The following is a 20199-nucleotide window of genomic DNA, read 5'->3' on the forward strand; positions in this document are numbered from 1 at the left end:
TTCAATGTTTATCTCATAGTAATAATAATTAAAATTTTTTAGTGTATATTAAAATGCATAAAATTAAATTAAATAACGTCATCAACTAAATAAAAAAATTATTAGCTAATCATTAGCTAATTATTAGTTTAAATACTTTTACAAAAAACTTAAATGAACTTATTTTATTGATCTAATATTACATTTAAAAAAATATTATAAATTATATTATATTGATATTATATATAATTAACTTTTTCACACACATTAAACATAAAAAATTATATTATTATTTATTATATTAAAAGAATATACTGTATATCAATAGTTATAAAATTATTGTAAAATTTCTATTTTTTTAAAGTAATGTTCACTTTGTTCTTTGAATTATATAAAAAAACTTAAAATGCAAATATAATATAACAATTTAATTAGTTTTTTTAATTTAGTAATTAATCTAAATATTATTTCTGGAATTTTTTTATTGAAAAAAATGTTAAAATATGTGTTGAAATTAAAAAAAATATTAAATTCTATGATATGTTGAAATATGTCTTTAAATATTTTTTATTTGAAATTAAATTCTGTATTCCGTTTGAATGCAATCAATTAAAACAGTAAAATAAAATCACATGTTTTTTTGATAACTTTAATTTATTTAATATTATGTATATGTAATAAAATCTAAAGTTTGGAGAAAAACTTTTTATAGAAGGAAAGTTCCCAAATTTAATCCCGAAAATGAATATATGAGAAAATATTTTATTTATTTATTTATTATTTATCGTTAGATTATAATATTGAATGATTAGTTTTATATTATTATTATTATTACAATAATTCAAAACTAATTTACATTTCAATAATTTAATTATAACTATTTTATATATTTAAAAAATACATTAATTACAAAACATTTTTATATTTTTAAAAATCTATTGTAAAAGTATTGATTAAAATATCAACAAAAACAAAAAATTATATAAACATTATAAAAAACACAAATGTCTTGTTTCAAAATAATGTATTAAATTTAATAATTGCAAAATAACTGGAAAATCGATTGGGAAGTATAAAAAAAAACTTTTGGGAATTAAGTAGAAAATTTGATGGAAACCTTATATATAAATATATAATTTTTTTACAAAACACACAAACATTATATTACTAGATTGGCTAATACACTGTGCACTAGACATATACTGGTATATCATAAATGAAATTATATATTTAATACTTATACATACATTCAGATAAGTTAGTCTAACTTTTTTCATTTTTAATTTACACTATACTTATTATTGTTATTATTATATATTGTTTAAGTTATATTTTAGTTTTATTTGTTGCTAAAACTACTAATAATTATTATAATAATGTCTAAAAGCAATAATAATAATAAGATAAGATTTTCGGCACACAATATATGCGACAAAAAGTTACGTCAATATCCCCTGAAATATCCGGTACCAAAGCTTATAACACAATTGCCATTCAAACGCAATCCATTGGACCTAACTATCGATGCCGAGATACTGGCCGAATGGTCATACAAACAGTTCCCGACGAGTCAGATATCGGCCAAAAACTATAAAAATGTAGTAACAGTTTCGACAATATTGATGGCCTTTTTCTATCCGACCATAACCTCTGAGGAATGTTACTATCATATGTTGCAGGATATGATCTTTATATTTATTATGGACGACAATACCGAAGAATCGTGGGGTCAACATAACGGCCAACATATGGACAAATGCCGTGAGGCTTGGACACAACATATCAGTATGTTTGCAGTGGCCAATGACGACCAATCAAACCCAAACACATTGCCAGTCGATCAGATGGAGCCGTATATTCGGGCTATTATACCGACATTTGAGGCATTTTCTCGGCAAATGAGTGCCGAACAGTGGAAACGATTTGTCGGCGCAAGACTAGAGTTTGCCGCCGCAAACCTCGAGGAAACGGAAATTCTTCGCAAAAACGGCGGTCGGTTTACTTCATTAGAGGAAAAACTACAGGTAGAGTATGCCGGGTGTGTGTGTATAGATGTATGTGTGTGTAGATGTATGTGTGTGTAGATGTATGTGTGTGTAGATGTATGTGTGTGTAGATGTATGTGTGTGTAGATGTATGTGTGTGTAGATGTATGTGTGTGTAGATGTATGTGTGTGTAGATGTATGTGTGTGTAGATGTATGTCTGTGAGTGTATGTGTGTGAGTGTATGTGTGTGTAGATGTATGTGTGTGTAGATGTATGTGTGTGTAGATGTATGTGTGTGTAGATGTATGTCTGTGAGTGTATGTGTGTGTAGATGTATGTGTGTGTAGATGTATGTGTGTGTAGATGTATGTCTGTGAGTGTATGTGTGTGTAGATGTATGTGTGTGTAGATGTATGTGTGTGTAGATGTATGTCTGTGAGTGTATGTGTGTGTAGATGTATGTATGTCTGTGAGTGTATGTGTGTATATATTTGTGTAGTTAGATCTAGTGTTTTAATATGATTTTTTTGTTTGTTTGTCATATATATAAATAGGTTCGCCGCAAAACAATTGGCTTAAAACCGACACTATTGTCTGTTACCTATGGCCTCGATATAGACCTAACGGAGCGCGAATGGTCTGATCCACGTATGAAACAGTTGGTCTCATTAGTTGTCGATTACTGTATGTATACAAACGATATATTTTCGTTTGAAAAAGAGTTAATAAATAGTATTAAGACAATATTGAAGACAACGAAAACTACTACTACTACTACTACTACTACTACTACTACTACTACCACTAATGGCAATGTCTGCGACACCAACATCAGGAACGGCATCGGCACCGGCATTACTATACAATCATTGACCAACAATGATAAGCATATAGAATGGGAGGCATTGAAACAGTTGTCTAACATTGTGGCTATGATTGCCATTGAACGCAAGTGTACGATACCTATGGCTCAGATGATTGTCGGCAAACATATCGAACAATTGGACAAACAAATCATACAACTGGTCTACGACTGGACAGCTGTCGGACGTCATGCCGACAACAACGACAACACTGGCGATTGCACTGTTGATGATGAGAGGGACTGCAATGGTGGCACTGGTAGTGATGGTGGCCAACGGTTATCATCGCTAAGTCCCGATGGCATTGAATTTGTTCGGGCATTACTCTATATGCCCGGCGGTATATTTCGAGTAAGCGGTGTCTGTGACCGGTATATGATTATATGAAAAGGGTGGGGTAGTGGGGGATGGGTTATGGTAGCAAACAAAAATAATTACATTATTATTATTATTTATTAATAATTAATTTTATTTTTTCATTTGATTATACTTTCAAATAAATAAACATTTTTTTTGTGTGTAACTTATTTTTTTAATGGATTCAATTTTTGTTTTTATAAATATGTTTTTTTAAGTTTTTTTTAACTAATTAATTTTTTTACGGTTGGTTTACTGTAAACAGTAAATAAAAAATGATATATGTGATTTTTTGTTTATTTTAAAAATTAAAACATATTTTTATATTATAATATAGTGTTAAAAATATATTTATCAAAAAAAATTCTGGTAGAAAAATAGTATCTCATTGTAGGGAAAGTTCCCTAAAATAAAATCCCAATCAATTTTATCCAGAAAAAAATATGATAAAATATTTTATATATATATATATATATTTTTGGTGGAAATACTAGGAAACTATTGGGGAAATAAAAAAAATAACCTTCAATTTAGTATACTATGTAAGTTATTAGCAAATTTTTTTTTGTGTTGTTGTTGTTATTGTTGTCTAATATAATAGTAAATATAATTATAAAATAATAATAATTTTTTTTTCTTTTTTAGTTGATATATAAATCAACTAATAAATTGCTAAACAAAAAAAAATATAATTGTTTTATTAATTAATTTAAAAAATATGTTTCGCACTTTTAAATTTTACAGTTTTTAAAAAATATGATTTATGCATAAATAATAATTATAGTTTATTAAATATTTAATTATTTTCTATATAATTTGATTGCAAAATCATAATTTTTAGTTGCAATTAAATTGTTAGATAATGTTTTTTATATAAAACAAATATATATATATATATATATTTAATGAATTAAACAATAAATAAATAAATAAAAATATTAATCTGAATAATTTACTAACTTTTTAGCAAAAAAAACTTAGATATTTATCGTTTTTCAATATATAATTAAATTATTCAAATTAATATTTTTTTTAAAAATCTAATAAATTTTTAAGTTTTGCAATTAAAATAAAGTTTTGCACCTAAAATAGTTTTTACATACACTATATACCGGTGTATTACTACTGTATAATGTTATGAATATTAATTTTTAGGTGCATTTTTAAAAATTTATTAGTATTTTTTTTATATATATAGTGATTTAAATAACATTGATTACTAACTAATTATGCATAAAAACTAAATAACTACAAAAGTTATAGATGTTGTAATAATTAATTATTCGTACCAAAATATTTTTAAGAAAAAAATAAATAAAATACAAAAATTTATGACTTACTCACTTGACTTATTATCATATAAACAAAAAAAAACAAATTAAATAATATAAAAATGATATATAAATATATATATTTTTTAAAACATATGCAAAATATAAATATTTTATAATAAAATAAATTAAAATATTTAATTATTGTATATACATATTTTTTTAAATAGATTTTATTGTATAAATTATGAAGGTTATCAAATAAATAAAAATAGTGTGTATGTATGTATGTGAGTGTGTGTGTGTGTGTGTGTGTTTAAATGGTGGGTGTGTATTATATAACAGTATATATAAGCTTTATATTATTTTATAAACTTTATAAGAAAATTATGAAATTATTATTAAATTATTTATTTATTAAACCATAATTTCTATATAATTACTGTATATATTAATGAAACTATTGTTGAACAGCTAATACTAATAATACTAATTATAATAATTATGTCGACATCAGATGTGGCCATTTGTTGGTCAAACCTGACCTACACAGTCAGGAACCGGTGGCAAATGTGCACCAGTAGTCCAGCGGAAAAACAATACTCAATCAACTGTACGGTTCGGCCGAATTCGGTAGTATTGTAGCCCTAATGGGACCTTCAGGTGCCGGCAAAACAACACTATTGAAATGTCTAAACGGAAGGCTATCAATGGGTGGACTATCGGCCGACTCGAGGATATATCTGAGCCGTCGGCAGCCAATTGAATCGTGTTTTGTTGGCCAACACGCCCGGGAACACCTGATTATGTGTTTGACTGTCCGTCAGAATATGTTATATGCGTCCAAATTGAAGAACACTGGAGGAGATGGAGGACAACCTATAGATCATGAAGAAAATGTGCGACAAGTGCTCCGTGAGCTGACCATAGATGGTATCGCCAATACAATAGTTGCCAAGTGTTCAGGTGGCCAACAAAAACGGTTAACTATTGCCGTCGAAATGACCAAATTGGTTAAGCCTAATGTCTTATGTATTGATGAACCTACCACTGGTCTCGACAGTGTGACTGCCTGTGCCGTATGTATATTATTATTTTTTTTATTGATATTATAAAAAATTATATTATTAAAATGTTTTTTCAAATGTAATTTTTGTTATATGCAATTTATTTATTTTTTTCGAAAAAAATCAGGTAATGGAGTGTTTGAAAAGTATAGGTAGACTGCATAGGATAGCCATCATTACTAGTATACATCAGCCCAATAACGAGATTGTCTACTCGTTTGATAAACTCTATGTTCTGGCCAAAGGTGGGAACTGTATTTTCGATGGACCACCTGAACGGGTGGACAGTTATCTGGATGAGTGCAACATTATATGCGATTTGGTACAGGTGCCGGTAGAGCAATTGTTAAAATTAGCATCAATTGAACTGTCACAGGAGGAATATATTGGCGAACTGTTAGATAAAACTAGGGAAACATCTAGACTATCGGTGTTGAGTACTGTCCAGCAAAATCAGTCCGATTTACTGGAAAGTCCTAACGGTATTGAATTGCGACCGAAAAGGTTCCGATTGTGGGATGTCTGGCATGTTATGCATCGAACAGCTTATATGATATTTCTGGCACAATGGCAACAATTGGCCGTACAGTTTGCCATCTATAACCTATTCTCACTGATAATGGTGTCGATGTTTAACGAAAATGTTGGCAAACCTGACTCCTGTTACGATCCCATTAGTATAGCCCTATCTAATGGTACGACATGTGTGGAGGCATTGGAAAACGATTCGCTTATTTTCCAGAATCCGAATCTATTGTTTTTTTCCGGTATTATAGCCCAGTTTATACACATGTCCTCTACATGTCAGGTCTATTTGGTTGACATTAAAATATTTATTAGCGAACATCATAACAGTTAGTATTATTTAATTTTTTTTTTTGAAAAACAAATTATTTACAACTAAATAGTTAATTAGAAAAAAAATATTAAGTATTTACTTGTATTATATTATTAATATAAAATATTATATGATATAATAGGCTGGTATAGTACGGGTGCCTATTTTTGGGGTAAATCATTAACCGAAACCTTTATGACTGTACTAATGGCCACCGAATACGCCACACTTGTCTATCTATTAAGCGGCCAATCACTTGATCCGCCCGACCGTCTCCTATGGTTTGTCGGCATAATGATCGGCGGCTTTCTTTGTTCGGAAGGACTGGCCCATTGTATTGGTATAGCACTGGTCAACTACGGCCAGTTGGCTACAATCGGCTCCATCTTATTCTATACAACTCTTACTTTGTTTAGCAATTTCTATATAATTGTTGGCCGTTTGCCGCCAATGTTTCGCCAACTGAGCGATTTTGTCTATTTGAAATATCAACTAAACGGCCACTTGTTGGCCGTCTACGGTCTGGACAGATGTCCGAAACCGTTAAGATCGATAGTATTGCGCAGGTTTGCCGTTAGTGATATCGGCGGCGGCGACGACCAACTGGTCCAATATGTCTATGGGTTGGCTGTGACGGCCGTAGTATTCAAGTTAACAGCTTTCGTATTGCTATTGGCGAAGACAAATCTGACCAATCGGATTGGTTGTCTGAATAGTAGGACATCCGGCGGCGGTGACATCGATAGCAGCAAATCGGTAGATAATAATAGCAAACTAAACATATCGGTAAGCGATAAGGAAGATGAGGACAATGACACCAATAGTTTATCAGAAAAGTCTGTAGTGATGGACATGGATGTCGACTATAGTCGCAGACTGTCGACACCGAAACGCCGTATGTCGTTGATAGCAATGGCCAGCAATTTTAGCGATCAAAAATCAAAATTATCAAAAATAACCGAAAAAGTAGTTAACATGGATAACAATGACAGCGATAGTGTATCGGATGTGTCGGTTGTGATGGATATGGATGTCGCGGACTATAGTAGTAGTAGCCGAAAGACGGCGAAAAAAAAACGTCGGATGTCTTCAATCATATCGCTGGCAAAGTCGGAGATAGCAATAATGGCCAGCGATATCAGTGAAGATCCGAACAGCAGCGATGTCCAGTCAGCAGTTACCGAATGTCAAGGACAGAATCAGCCGACAACAGAAACAGTGATGGCTATTGCGTGGACAGACCTGACACTGACGGTCAGCGAATCGTTGTTCAGGTTGTCGTCGTCGACGGATAAGACAATTCTTCGCCAACTAAACGGTTATTTTGAGTTTCCATCGCTCAATGCACTGATGGGACCGTCGGGTGCGGGAAAGACATCGTTGTTGAAGTGCATTAACGGACTATACAGTGAAAACCTGACCCCTGAGTCGTCGATCTACGTAAGCAACAGTCGGCGTCTGAGACCGTGTTATATTGTTCAGGACGAACGCGAACGTATGGTACGGGGATTGACGGCCCGTCAGGCCATGACCTATGCATCCCGGTTGAAAAACCCGGACATCCGGGACGGATCGCAACACGAAATGATAGTCTTGTCGCTGATGCTCGAGCTGTCCATCTATAACACATTGGACACACCGATCGATCGCTTGAGTGGCGGTGAACTCAAACGATTGGTTATTGGTATGGAATTGGTATCGTCGGTCAAACCTAATCTCTTGTGTATTGACGAACCAACCAGCGGTCTGGACAGTTCGGCCGCCGAAACTGTCATACAGTGTATACAACTACTCAGCCGTCGGCATCAGATCTGTGCCATTGCTTCCATACATCAGCCGAGTAACGAAATACTGATGTTGTTCGACAAGTTGTATGTAATGGCCGCCGGCGGTCAAGTAGTCTACGCCGACCGACCCGGAGATCAATTGAAGCAAACTTTAGCCGAAGTAGAAGCCGATTGTCAGCCACAACAGCTACCAATTGAGACACTACTCGGCCATTGTTGTCTCGGCCGACCGGGTGATGATCAGGTAGTCAAACGATTGACCAGTCGTACGCGAGCTTCGGAACGCAAACAAATTGATGCCCGCAGTACTGGGGAATTGATGTTGACCGGCGACGGTATACGATTGCAAAGTAAACGTTTCCTATTAGCTGACCTACGGGTTCTCATTGCCCGTAACCTAAACTATTTGTTTGCCTATCACTGGATGTTTCTTGCGATGGAACTGACAGTCTATCTAATAGTTGCCCTAATTTTGCGTTTAGTATTCAGTCCAGACATAGCACTGGCCAACGGTTGTGCCAATTGGGAAACGGATGATCTGAACAATACTTGTGCCAAAACTGAACGTCAGCTCCGGGATGAGGATCGGGTTATGGATAATACAAAATACTTGTTATTTGTCACAATATTGACAATGGTTTACAATATAATTTTGACGACATTTAACTATTCGGCAGATTTTATTATATTTTTCAATGAACACCGAAATGGTAATTAAAAAACTTTATTTTTTGATTGTTTTTATTTCTGATTAATTTATTAGTTAATTATTTAGTAATAATAATAATATTTTTATTAACTATTTTTTTTTAATTTTGTTTTAATAATGTCATAAAATAAGTAATTATATAATTTTTGATTTAGTCTAAATCTCAATAATAATGTTTAAAATCTAAATTTTAATTATAAAGAATTTTTTTAAAAAATAATTTTAATTTTATAAATTATTATTAATTATAAATTAAGATAGTTTACTATTGATATACATATGTATAATAGTCTAATATTTATAAATACTATTTTTTATTACAATTATATGGCTTTACAGTTTTTTTTAAATTAAGGTTAAATATCAATAATAATAATAATAATAAAGTTTTATATATACAATTACAATATACAGGTATTAGAAAAAATTATAATTAATCAATATATATTTATCTAACAATATAAATCATAATTATATTATTATATGAAATATCTGTCTATTAATATAATGTATAAATATAAATATATATAGGAAATAATGTATACTTTACACATATAGGCTGGTACAGTGCCGGCACCTACTACTGGGCCCATACAGTAGTCGAAATCATACCGTCCATCATAATTATAATTGTATTTTCAATGGCCGTAAACATATACTCATCAGTCAATAGCAATATGGTCGTAGCACTGGTCGTCTATCTATTACTCGGCGGTCTGACCATCCAATCAGTTGGCCATATAGTTGGCCTAACATTTATGGGCCACCATCGGGTGGCTGTATTTACCAGTGTCGCCGTATTCATACTATACATATTGTTTTGTAATTTTTTCATACCGTTAACTGAACTACACTATTCAATCAGGACTATCAGTAATTTGAATCCATTGAAACTAACCTTCGAGTCCCTGATTATACATTTCTATGGTTTCGATCGTTGCCTAACCGGCCAACAGTTTTCCTATATTTTGTATATGTTTGATTTGGATGATCCGGATTACTATTTCAATACCAATATGCTGGTAGTATTGTTTCTGGTACTACGATCGGCTACCATGGTCATACTATTGTTGACCGTACATCCGATGCTCAATACCCGTCGGGGCCAGGAGTTACGCCGTATGGCTGTCCAAATGATAACTGGGTTCAAACGATCAGTAGGTTATGGTAGTGGTGATGACGGCAATGATGGTGACTACAAGCGCCGGCTATCAATGTTACCCATACCGGGTCTGACCAGTCCAATGAAGTTTGTTGTCAAACATATTAAACGATAAGATATATTGAATATATTATATAAATTGATTATATAATACCTGAATAATGTAGCATTATTTTTAGATATTTAAATAATATTTTTTTTTTAAATAATTGATAAATCAATTAACTTTTGAATTATTATATATTATTTTTTATTAAATATTACAATACTGTTTATTTATTTACAAAAAAAAATATAAATATTATCAAACAAAACTAATTGCATAATAATAATTACAGTATTATTATTATTATTATTGCATTTAATATCACAAAAAAATTGATTTGTATGATGAAATCGTTTATTATTCAAATAATTAATATATATATATATCGATATATATATAATAATAATAATATCTGAATTAAAAATAATAAAAGAAGTTTTGAATAAATAAATAACTTTAACAATTTATATCATTTCTACAGTATATATATATATATATCAGGGTTAAGCAAGGTTTTGGATTTTAAGGGGGGGTAGACCGGGGTAAAATTTAAAAAATTCTCGAAAAATCTTGGGGGGGGGGGGGGGGTATTGGGTGGGGTAAGATTTTTATTGCATTTTTAAACGGCAATTTTTTCAAAAATCCAAAATCAAGGGGGGGGGGTCAAGAGAAAATTCCCTAATATTCCCTTAAATTCCCGAATATTCCCATGTAAATTTGATAAAGTTCCCATAAGTTCCCGTATAAATTCCCAGGAAAATAGGTAAAATTTCCAAAAATACAAAAAAAACTTAAAAATTAACAAAAACTTAAATTTTAACAAAAATAAAATATTTAAAAAAAATTTTAAAATTAATAAAAATAAAAAATAAAATAATAATGTATTTAATACTTAAAAATATTTGATAAAAGCATTAATGATACACTATGATTTTTTAAAAATATTTTAGTAATTTTTAAGTTTTAAAATAATTAATTTTTAAAATAATACTTAATGATTATAGTTTATAGATATATATATATTTTTATTTTTAATGTTAATGTTATTTTTATATGAATGCTGACTGAATACTAATTATAAAATTGAAAATATTTTTAATTTTTTAGTTAAATTTTTAAAAATTATTAATAAAAACTTTAAAATATAAGAATTTATTGTTTTACTAACTTCTTAAACTATCTTAAATATCTATTTAAGTTGTAATATGATTACTCTTTTCAACAAATAAGTAATTTTTAATTTTTTAGTTTAATATTTTCAATAAATTAATGTTATTTTTAGATGAGTTTTAATGTTATTTTAACTATTTTACTTATTTTTAATCAATAATTATATTCATATAAATTTTAAAAACATAAAAACAGTAAAAAAAAACTAAAATTAGAATTTTTTAAAACTTCAAAAAATTTTCGGCGCCTTCGGCGCCGAAATTTTAGAGGGGGGGACATTTCTTCTCGTTTTTAAGCGACAATTTTTCCCAATCGGTCAAAAAGTCTGGGGGGGTAAAATCCCAAAATCTCGATCTTATGGGGGTATTTTGACCTTACCCCTCCCTACCCCCTCCCTTACTTAATCCTGATATATATATAATGATGATGATTGTAAAATAATATTTTGTAGTTTTATTTATTATTAATATACAGTATATTTTATGATTTAAAGTTTGGGCTTTAAGTTTAAATCAAGTTATAGTGTTTAAAAAAAACCTAACTGTGCTAACCTTAACCTATTGGTAATTGGTTAGTGATGACCATACGGTAAGTGATGACCAAAAAAAAATATCCGTCTAAACATGGGTTAACCGTTTGTTTGTTTGGGTGTCGACACAAATACAATATTATTATTATTACTATTTCTAAAGTCTATATATCAATGAATAAAAATTATTTACATTTATTTATTGTTAATAATTTTTTTTTTTGATTTTTTGTTTGTAATTGCTATAATAAATATTATATTTGTGTGATCTCTATGTTATATTTGTGATTATTATTATTATATTAATTAATTAGTTATTTCTTTATTTTGATTACTAACTATATGTACTTATATTTTGTGTATCTTATAATAATTTTTAATATTTTTTTTGTTGTTTAAAAAATAATTTTATTTAAATGATTGCTCAATGAAAAAAAATTAAAAATTTAAATAACCAATTTATTAACTGAAAAAAATATCTAACCTATAATTTATAATATTATATATAGTTTTTTTAAAGATTAAATTTCAGTGCATATTACATAATAATAATACTTTTTTTTAAAAAAATTACAAACATGTAAAAATATTTATATTACATATATATAAAAATTATTTTTTTTTTCAATTAACGTCATCAATTAACCGAAATTATTAGTAGATTGTAGTTATATTACATACCGATAGAAGATTTTTTTTTATAATTAAATGAGTAATCAATCATTTTACTAAATATTATAATTATTAATATAAAATAAATATTTCATAATCTTAACACCATATGTATATGAAAATAGATTTGAAATAAATCTAAAAGTTATTATTAGTTGTAAAGCAATATATAATATATAAAAAAACTATAAACTTTATTATTTTTAATATTATTATTATTATGTGTATATATATATATATGTGTGTGTATGTGTATGTATATATATGCTTGTGTATGTGTGTATGTTTTTGCTTCAAATATTTTTAACATTAAAACAAATTATTTTATTTAAATAACCTATTTATGACTAAAAAATATTTTGAACTTAATATATAGTATAACGGCCTTATTATTATTATTATTATAACAGATTTTATCATTTTTTAACATTCAGTTTCAATGTATATCTCATAGTAATAATAATAATAATACTTAAATATTTTTATTGTATATTAAAATACATAAAATTAACTCAAATAACGTCATCAACTAAAGAAAAAATTATTAGCTAATCATTAGCTAATTATTAGTTTAAATACTTTTACAAAAAACCTAAATGAACTTATTTTATTGATCTAATATTAAATTTTTAAAAAATATAATAAATTATATTATATTGATATTATCTATAATTGACTTTTTCATACACACATTAAACATATAAAATTATATTATTATTTATTATATTAACAGTATATCAATAGTTATAAAATTTTATTGTAAAATTTCTATTTTTTTAAAGTAATGTTCACTTTGTTCTTTGAATTATAAAACAAAAAATTAAAATAAAAATATAATATAACAATTAAATAAGTTTTTTTTTTGATTTAGTAATTTATAATTAAATATTATTTATGGAATTTTTTATTGAAAAAAATGTTGAAATATATGTTTAAATTACAAAAAAAATATATTAAATTCTATGATATGTTGAAATATGACTTTAAATTTTTTTTTTTTGAAATTAAATTCTGTATTCCGGTTGAATGCAATTAATTAAAACACTAAAATAAAATCACATGTTTTTTTGATAACTTTAATTTATTTAATATTATGTATATGTAATATAATCTAAAGTTTGGAGAAAAACTTTTTTTATGGAAGGAAAGTTCCCAAATTAAATCCCGGAAATGAATATATGGGAAAAAATTTTATTTATTTATTTTTTCTTATTTATCGTTAGATTAAAATATGGAAAAATTAAGTTTTATATTATTATTATTATTACAATAATTCAAAACTTGCACTAAAATTTGACTTTATATTGTATAGATAACTTTTGGGAATTAAGTAGAAAATTTGATAGAAACCTTATATATAGAAATTTTTTTACAAAACACACACACATTATATTACTAGATTGGCTAATACAGTGTTCACTAGACATATACCGGTATATCATATATAAAATTATATATTTAATACTTATACATACATTCAGATAAGTTAGTCTAACATTCAGTCTAACTATACTTATTATTGTTAATATTATATATTGTTATTTAAGTTATATTTTATTTTTATTTGTTGCTAAAACTACTAATAATTATTATTATAATGACTAATAATAATAATAATGTTAATAATAAGATAAGATTTATGGCACACAATATATGCGACAAAAAGTTACGTCAATATCCCCTGAAATATCCGTTACCAAAGTTTATAACACAATTGCCATTCAAACGAAATCCATTGGACCTAACTATCGATGCCGAGACACTGGCCGAATGGTCATACAGACAGTTCCCGACCAGTCAGATATCGGCCAAAAACTATCACAATGTAGTAATGGTTGCGACAATATTGATGGCCTTCTACTATCCGACCCTAACATCTGAGGAAAGTTACTATCATTTGTTGCAGGACTTGATCTTTATATTTATTATGGACGACAATACGGAAGAGTCGTGGGGTCAACATAACGGCCAACATATGGACAAATGCCGTGAGGTTTGGACACAACAGATCAGTATGTTTGCAGTGGCCAATGGCGACCAATCAAACCCCAACACATTGCCAGTCGATCAGATGGAGCCGTTTATTCGGGCTATTATACCGACATTTGAGGCATATTCTCGGCAAATGAGTGCCGAACAGTGGAAACGATTTGTCGGCGCGAGACTAGAGTTTGCCGCCGCAAACATTGAGGAAACGGAACTTCTTCGCAAAAACGGCGGTCGGTTTACTTCATTAGAGGAAAAACTAAAGGTAGTGAATGCCGGGTGTGTGTGTGTGTGTGTGTAGATGTATGTGTGTCTGTGTATTTGTTTGTATATGTATGTGTGTCTGTGTGTGTGTGTGTGTGTGTGTGTGTGTGTGTGTGTGTAGATGTGTGTGTGTGTGTGTGTAGATGTGTGTATGTGTGTGTGTAGATGTGTGTGTGTGTGTGTGTGTAGATGTGTGTATGTCTGTGTATGTGTGTGTATATGTATGCATGTCTGTGTGTATGTATTTGTATGTGTGTTTGTGTTTATGTGTGTTTGTATCTGTGTATGTATATGTGTATGTGTGTGTGTGTATGTGTGTGTGTATGTGTGTGTGTATATATATTGTATATGTGTGTGTATGTGTGTTTATATATATATATTTATGTATGTAGATCTAGTTTTTTATATGATTTATTTATTTTTGTTTGTTTGACATATAAAAATATAATTTTATATATATAAATAGATTCGCCGCAGAACAGTTGGCTTAAAACCGACACTATTGTCTGTTACTTATGGCCTCGATATAGACCTACCGGAGCGCGAATGGTCTGATCCACGTATGAAACAGTTGGTCTCATTAGTTGTCGATTACTGTATTTATGCAAACGATATATTTTCGTTTGAAAAAGAGTTAATAACTGGTATTAAAACCATATTGAAGACAACGACATCTATTACGACTACTACTACCACTAATGGCAATAGTGGTCACACCAACGGCATCAACGGCGACACCAACGGAACCGATATCGGCACCGGTCATACCATACAATCATTGACCAATAATGATAAGCATACAGAATTGGAGGCATTGAAACAGTTGTCAAACATTGTGGCTATGATTGCCATTGAACGCAAATGTTCGATACCTATGGCTCAGATGATTGTCGGCAAACATATCGAACATTTGGACAAACAAATCATACAACTGGTCTACGACTGGTCAGCCGGACGTCATGCCTATGACGGCGGCACTGATAATGATGACGATGATGGAGACGGCAGTGATGGTGATGATGGTTGTGGTGGTGATGGCCAACGGTTATCAGCGCTAAGTCTCGGTGGCATTGAATTTGTTCGGGCATTACTCTATATGCCCGGCGGTATCTTTCGTTCAAGCGGTGTCTGTGACCGGTATATGATTATTTGAAAAGGAGTGGGAAATGGGGGGAGGGGGTAGAGAGATATCAAGCAAAACCGATTTCATAATAATAATTATTATTATTTATCAAAAAAATGATTATTTAAACTATTAAATTGTTTTGAGTATTGAATTTCAAATAAATAAACATTTTGTATAACTTATTTTTTTAAATTTAATATTTTAAAAAGTATTATTTAATTAATAATTTTTTTTTTCGTATACTGTTGCTAACTAAAATTGCTAATAAAAAAATCATATGTGTTTTTATTAAATAAAATTTATACATTTATATTAATATGTTTAAATAAATTGTTATTATTGTAAATTACAATTTGTAATATATATATATATATAAAGTTTTGGGGAAAACAAATTCTCATTTATGGGAAATTCTCTAAAATTAAATCCCAATCAATTGGAAAATATTTTTATTTCTCTACTGGGAATAAAAGTAAACTTTTTTTCTATATATACATTTGTATTTATTGTATATATATTGTATATATTGTATATATTTGTATATATATATATACATCTGTATATGTTGTTTTATATTTAAAAAAAATATAAATATTAATAATAATAAAAATAAATTGCTAAAATAATAATTGTTTAATAATAATAATAATAATAAAACTACTACTACTACTACTACTACTACTACTACTACTACTACTAATAATAATAGTAATGACAAATAATAATAATAATAACCTAAGATATGTTGCACACAATCGATGCGATAAACAGTTACGTCAATATCCCCTGAAATATCCGTTACCAAAATTTACGACCCGATTGCCATTCAAACGCAATCCATTGGACTTAACTATCGATTCGGAAACATTGGCCGACTGGTCGTACAGACAGTTCCCTACGAGTCAGATATCGGCCAAAAACTATCGCAATGTAGTTATGGTTTCGAAAATATTGATGGCCTTCTACTATCCGACCATAACCTCTGAGGACAGTTACTATCATTTATTGCAGGACTTGATATTTATATTTATTATGGACGACAATACCGAAGAATCGTGGGGTCAACATAACGGTCAGCAAATGGACAAATGCCGTGAGGTTTGGACACAACATATCAGTATGTTTGCAGTGGCCAATGGCCACCAATCAAACCCAAACACATTGCCAGTCGATCAGATGGAGCCGTTTATTCGGGCTATTATACCAACATTTGAGGCATATTCTCGGCAAATGAGTGCCGAACAGTGGAAACGATTTGTCGGCGCGAGACTAGAGTTTGCCGCCGCAAACATTGAGGAAACGGAACTTCTTCGCAAAAACGGCGGTCGGTTTACTTCATTAGAGGAAAAACTACGGGTAAAGTATGCCGGGTGTGTGTGTGTGTGTATGTGTGTGTGTATGTCAATGTCTTTTATATGATTTATATATTTAGTGTGTCATATATATAGATTCACCGCAGAACAATTGGCCTAAAACCGACACTATTGTCTATTACCTATGGGCTCGATATAGATCTACCGGAGCGCGACTGGTCTGACCCATGTATGAAACAGTTGGTCTCATTAGTTGTCGATTACTGTATTTATGTAAACGATATATTTTCGTTTGAAAAAGAGTTAATAACTAGTATTAAGACCATATTGAAGACAACGACAACTACTACTACCACTAATGTCAATGTCGGCGACACCAACATCACGTACGGCATAGGCACAGGTATTACTATACAATCATTGACCAACAATGATAACCATACAGAATGGGAGGCATTGAAACAGTTGTCAAACATTGTGGCTATGATTGCCATTGAACGCAAATGTTCGATACCTATGGCTCAGATGATTGTCGGCAAACATATCGAACAATTGGACAAACAAATCATACAACTGGTCTACGACTGGACTGCCGGACCTCATGACTACAACAACAACAACAACAATGGCGACTGCACTGTTGATGATGAGAGGGACGGCAGTTGTGGCAGTGGTGATGATGGTTGTGGTGGTGATGGCCAACGATTATCATCGCTAAGTCCCGGTGGCATTGAATTTGTACGGGCATTACTCTATATGCCCGGCGCTATCTTTCGTTCAAGCGGTGCCTGCGATAGATATATGATTATATGTAAATGGTGGGGTAGAGGTGGGGGTGGGGGGTTAGGGTAGCAAACAAAAATGATTACATTATTATTATTATTATTTATCAATAATTAATTGAATTTTTTAGTAAAATTTTATTATACTTTTAAATAAATAAACATATTTTTGTGTGTAACTTATTTTTTGATTCAATTTTTTAAAAATATGTTTTTAAGTTTTTGTTTTTAATTAATTATTTGTTGTTTACTAAACCAGTAAATAATAAATCATATGTGTGTTTTTTTTAGAAAAAAAATTATAACTTATATTTTTTTATATTATAATATAATTAAAAATATATATTTATACTAAAATTCTGGTAGAAAAACAGTTTCTCATTGTAGGGAAAGTTCCCTAAAATAAAATCCCAATCAATTTTACCCGAAAAAAATATGATAAAATATTTTATTTTTATTTATTTATTTTTGATGGGAATACTAGGAAACTATTGGGGAAATCAACAAAAAAATTATAAAATAACCTCCACTTTAGTATATATTGTGTAAGTTATTAGCAATTTTTTTTGTGTTGTTGTTGTTATTGTTGAATAATATTAAATATAATTATAAAATAATAATTAATTTTGTTTTTAAATTTTTTTAATTTGATATAAATTCAACTAATAAATCGCTAAACAAAAAAAATAATTGTATTATTACTACTACTAGTAGTAGTAGTAATAATGGCAACTAATAATAATGATAATTATAATAACCTATGATATGTTGCACACAATCGATGCGATAAACAGTTACGTCAATATCCCCTGAAATATCCGTTACCAAAATTTACGACCCGATTGCCATTCAAACGCAATCCATTGGACTTAACTATCGATTCGGAAACATTGGCCGACTGGTCGTACAGACAGTTCCCTACGAGTCAGATATCGGCCAAAAACTATCACAATATAGTAATGGTTGCCAATTCAATTATGTCCTACTATTATCCGACTCTAACATCGGAGGACAGTTACTATCATATGTTACAGGACACGATCTTTACGTTTCTAATGGACGATCACACCGAAGAATCGTGGCGTCAACACAACGGCCAGCAAATGGACAAATGTCGTCTGGTTTGGACACAGATGACCAGTATGTTTGCAGTGGCCGCCAGTGGCCATCAATCAAACCCGAATACGTTGCCTGTTGATCGTATGGAGCCGTTTATCGGGGCTATTATACCGACATTTCAGACATACTTCAGGCAAATGAGTGCCGAACAGTGGACACGATTTGTCAGCGCGAGACTCGAGTTTGCCGCCGGAAATATTGAGGAAACGGAAATACTTCGCCAAAACGGTGGTCGGTTTGCTTCGTTTGACGAAAAATTACGGGTAATATATATATATAGCCGGGATATGGATGTGTAGGTGTGTGTGTGTGTGTGTGTGTGTGTGTGTGTGTGTTTGTATGTAACTTATATGTGTGCTATGATTGTATATATGTATGTATGTATATGTGTCTGTCTTTGTAATGATTTATTAATCATATATTTTTTGTGTGTTTCATATATATCTATATATATAGATTCGCCGCAAAACAGTTGGCCTAAAACCGACACTATTGTCTGTTACCTATGGCCTCGATATAGACCTACCGGAGCGCGACTGGTCTGATCCGCGTATGAAACAGTTGGTCTCATTAGTTGTCGATTACTGTATTCATACAAACGATATATTTTCGTTTGAAAAAGAGTTAGTAAACGGCGTTAAAACCATATTGAAGACAACGACAACTACTACTACTACTACCACTAATGGCAATGATGTCAACGACATCGACATCGGCACCGGCTATACTATACTATCGTCGACCGATTCTGCTAACCATACAGAATATGAGGCCATGAAACAGTTGACCAACACTGTGGCCATGATTGCCATTGAACGCCAGTGTTCATTACCCGAGGCACAGTTGATTGTAGCCGAAAAGATTGGCCAATTGGACAAACAAATCGTACAACTGATCTACGACTGGACTGCACACGACTGCAACAACAACAACGGCAACTGTGGCGGCACTGATGCCAGTGGTGGTAGTAGTAGTGGCCAACAGTTATCATCGCTAAGTCCCGGTGGTCATGAATTTCTGCGGGCATTAATCTATATGCCCGGCGGTATCTATCGAGGAAGCGAGTGCTGCGATCGGTATATGATTATATGAAAAAGGGTGGCGGGATCTAAGTGAGGGGGGTTTGGGGGAACAAACAAAATTAATTACATAATAATAATTGCTAATTATAT

The 20199-nt window shown here is 30.6% G+C and overlaps 5 protein-coding genes across 5 annotated transcripts; all 5 read left to right on the forward strand.

Moving 5' to 3' along the window:
* Positions 1–1167: 1167 nt before the first annotated feature.
* LOC128955128 (uncharacterized) lies at positions 1168–3381 on the forward strand. The gene is made up of 3 exons (XM_054300773.1): positions 1168–1236; positions 1306–2003; positions 2521–3381. The coding sequence occupies exons 2-3, from the start codon at positions 1356–1358 to the stop codon at positions 3214–3216; spliced, it is 1344 nt and encodes a 447-aa protein (XP_054156748.1). The 5' UTR covers positions 1168–1236; positions 1306–1355; the 3' UTR covers positions 3217–3381.
* A 1336-nt stretch (positions 3382–4717) lies between these two features.
* On the forward strand, positions 4718–10162 carry LOC128957308 (ABC transporter G family member 6-like). Its single transcript, XM_054303050.1, has 5 exons — positions 4718–4780; positions 4975–5536; positions 5652–6378; positions 6505–8859; positions 9417–10162. The coding sequence occupies exons 2-5, from the start codon at positions 5108–5110 to the stop codon at positions 10133–10135; spliced, it is 4230 nt and encodes a 1409-aa protein (XP_054159025.1). The 5' UTR covers positions 4718–4780; positions 4975–5107; the 3' UTR covers positions 10136–10162.
* A 3914-nt stretch (positions 10163–14076) lies between these two features.
* On the forward strand, positions 14077–15935 carry LOC128954910 (uncharacterized). Its single transcript, XM_054300525.1, has 2 exons — positions 14077–14688; positions 15154–15935. Exons 1-2 carry the CDS (start codon positions 14077–14079, stop codon positions 15838–15840), a joined length of 1299 nt encoding a protein of 432 aa, XP_054156500.1. The 3' UTR covers positions 15841–15935.
* Positions 15936–16524: 589 nt separating this feature from the next.
* LOC128954919 (uncharacterized) lies at positions 16525–17978 on the forward strand. The gene is made up of 2 exons (XM_054300537.1): positions 16525–17169; positions 17262–17978. The coding sequence occupies exons 1-2, from the start codon at positions 16525–16527 to the stop codon at positions 17976–17978; spliced, it is 1362 nt and encodes a 453-aa protein (XP_054156512.1).
* Positions 17979–18688: 710 nt separating this feature from the next.
* LOC128955234 (uncharacterized) lies at positions 18689–20199 on the forward strand. The gene is made up of 2 exons (XM_054300886.1): positions 18689–19290; positions 19484–20199. Exons 1-2 carry the CDS (start codon positions 18868–18870, stop codon positions 20117–20119), a joined length of 1059 nt encoding a protein of 352 aa, XP_054156861.1. The 5' UTR covers positions 18689–18867; the 3' UTR covers positions 20120–20199.

This window comes from Oppia nitens, unplaced genomic scaffold (assembly GCF_028296485.1).
Source record: "Oppia nitens isolate AA-2021 unplaced genomic scaffold, nextdenovo-longstitch-racon4-pilon3 scaffold12_pilon_pilon_pilon, whole genome shotgun sequence".
In the NCBI taxonomy this organism is placed as follows: Eukaryota; Metazoa; Arthropoda; class Arachnida; order Sarcoptiformes; family Oppiidae; genus Oppia; species Oppia nitens.

Excerpts from the sequence above, each read along its gene's own strand:
- LOC128955128 (XM_054300773.1), top strand. The coding sequence starts at position 1,356 with ATGTCTAAAAGCAATAATAATAATAAGATAAGATTTTCGGCACACAAT. Across the intron at positions 2,004-2,520 it reads CATTAGAGGAAAAACTACAG|GTTCGCCGCAAAACAATTGG; the intron begins GTAGAGTATGCC and ends ATATATAAATAG.
- LOC128957308 (XM_054303050.1), top strand. The coding sequence starts at position 5,108 with ATGGGACCTTCAGGTGCCGGCAAAACAACACTATTGAAATGTCTAAAC. Across the intron at positions 5,537-5,651 it reads ACAGTGTGACTGCCTGTGCC|GTAATGGAGTGTTTGAAAAG; the intron begins GTATGTATATTA and ends GAAAAAAATCAG. Across the intron at positions 6,379-6,504 it reads TATTAGCGAACATCATAACA|GCTGGTATAGTACGGGTGCC; the intron begins GTTAGTATTATT and ends ATGATATAATAG.
- LOC128954919 (XM_054300537.1), top strand. The coding sequence starts at position 16,525 with ATGACAAATAATAATAATAATAACCTAAGATATGTTGCACACAATCGA. Across the intron at positions 17,170-17,261 it reads CATTAGAGGAAAAACTACGG|ATTCACCGCAGAACAATTGG; the intron begins GTAAAGTATGCC and ends TCATATATATAG.
- LOC128954910 (XM_054300525.1), top strand. The coding sequence starts at position 14,077 with ATGGCACACAATATATGCGACAAAAAGTTACGTCAATATCCCCTGAAA. Across the intron at positions 14,689-15,153 it reads CATTAGAGGAAAAACTAAAG|ATTCGCCGCAGAACAGTTGG; the intron begins GTAGTGAATGCC and ends ATATATAAATAG.
- LOC128955234 (XM_054300886.1), top strand. The coding sequence starts at position 18,868 with ATGGTTGCCAATTCAATTATGTCCTACTATTATCCGACTCTAACATCG. Across the intron at positions 19,291-19,483 it reads CGTTTGACGAAAAATTACGG|ATTCGCCGCAAAACAGTTGG; the intron begins GTAATATATATA and ends CTATATATATAG.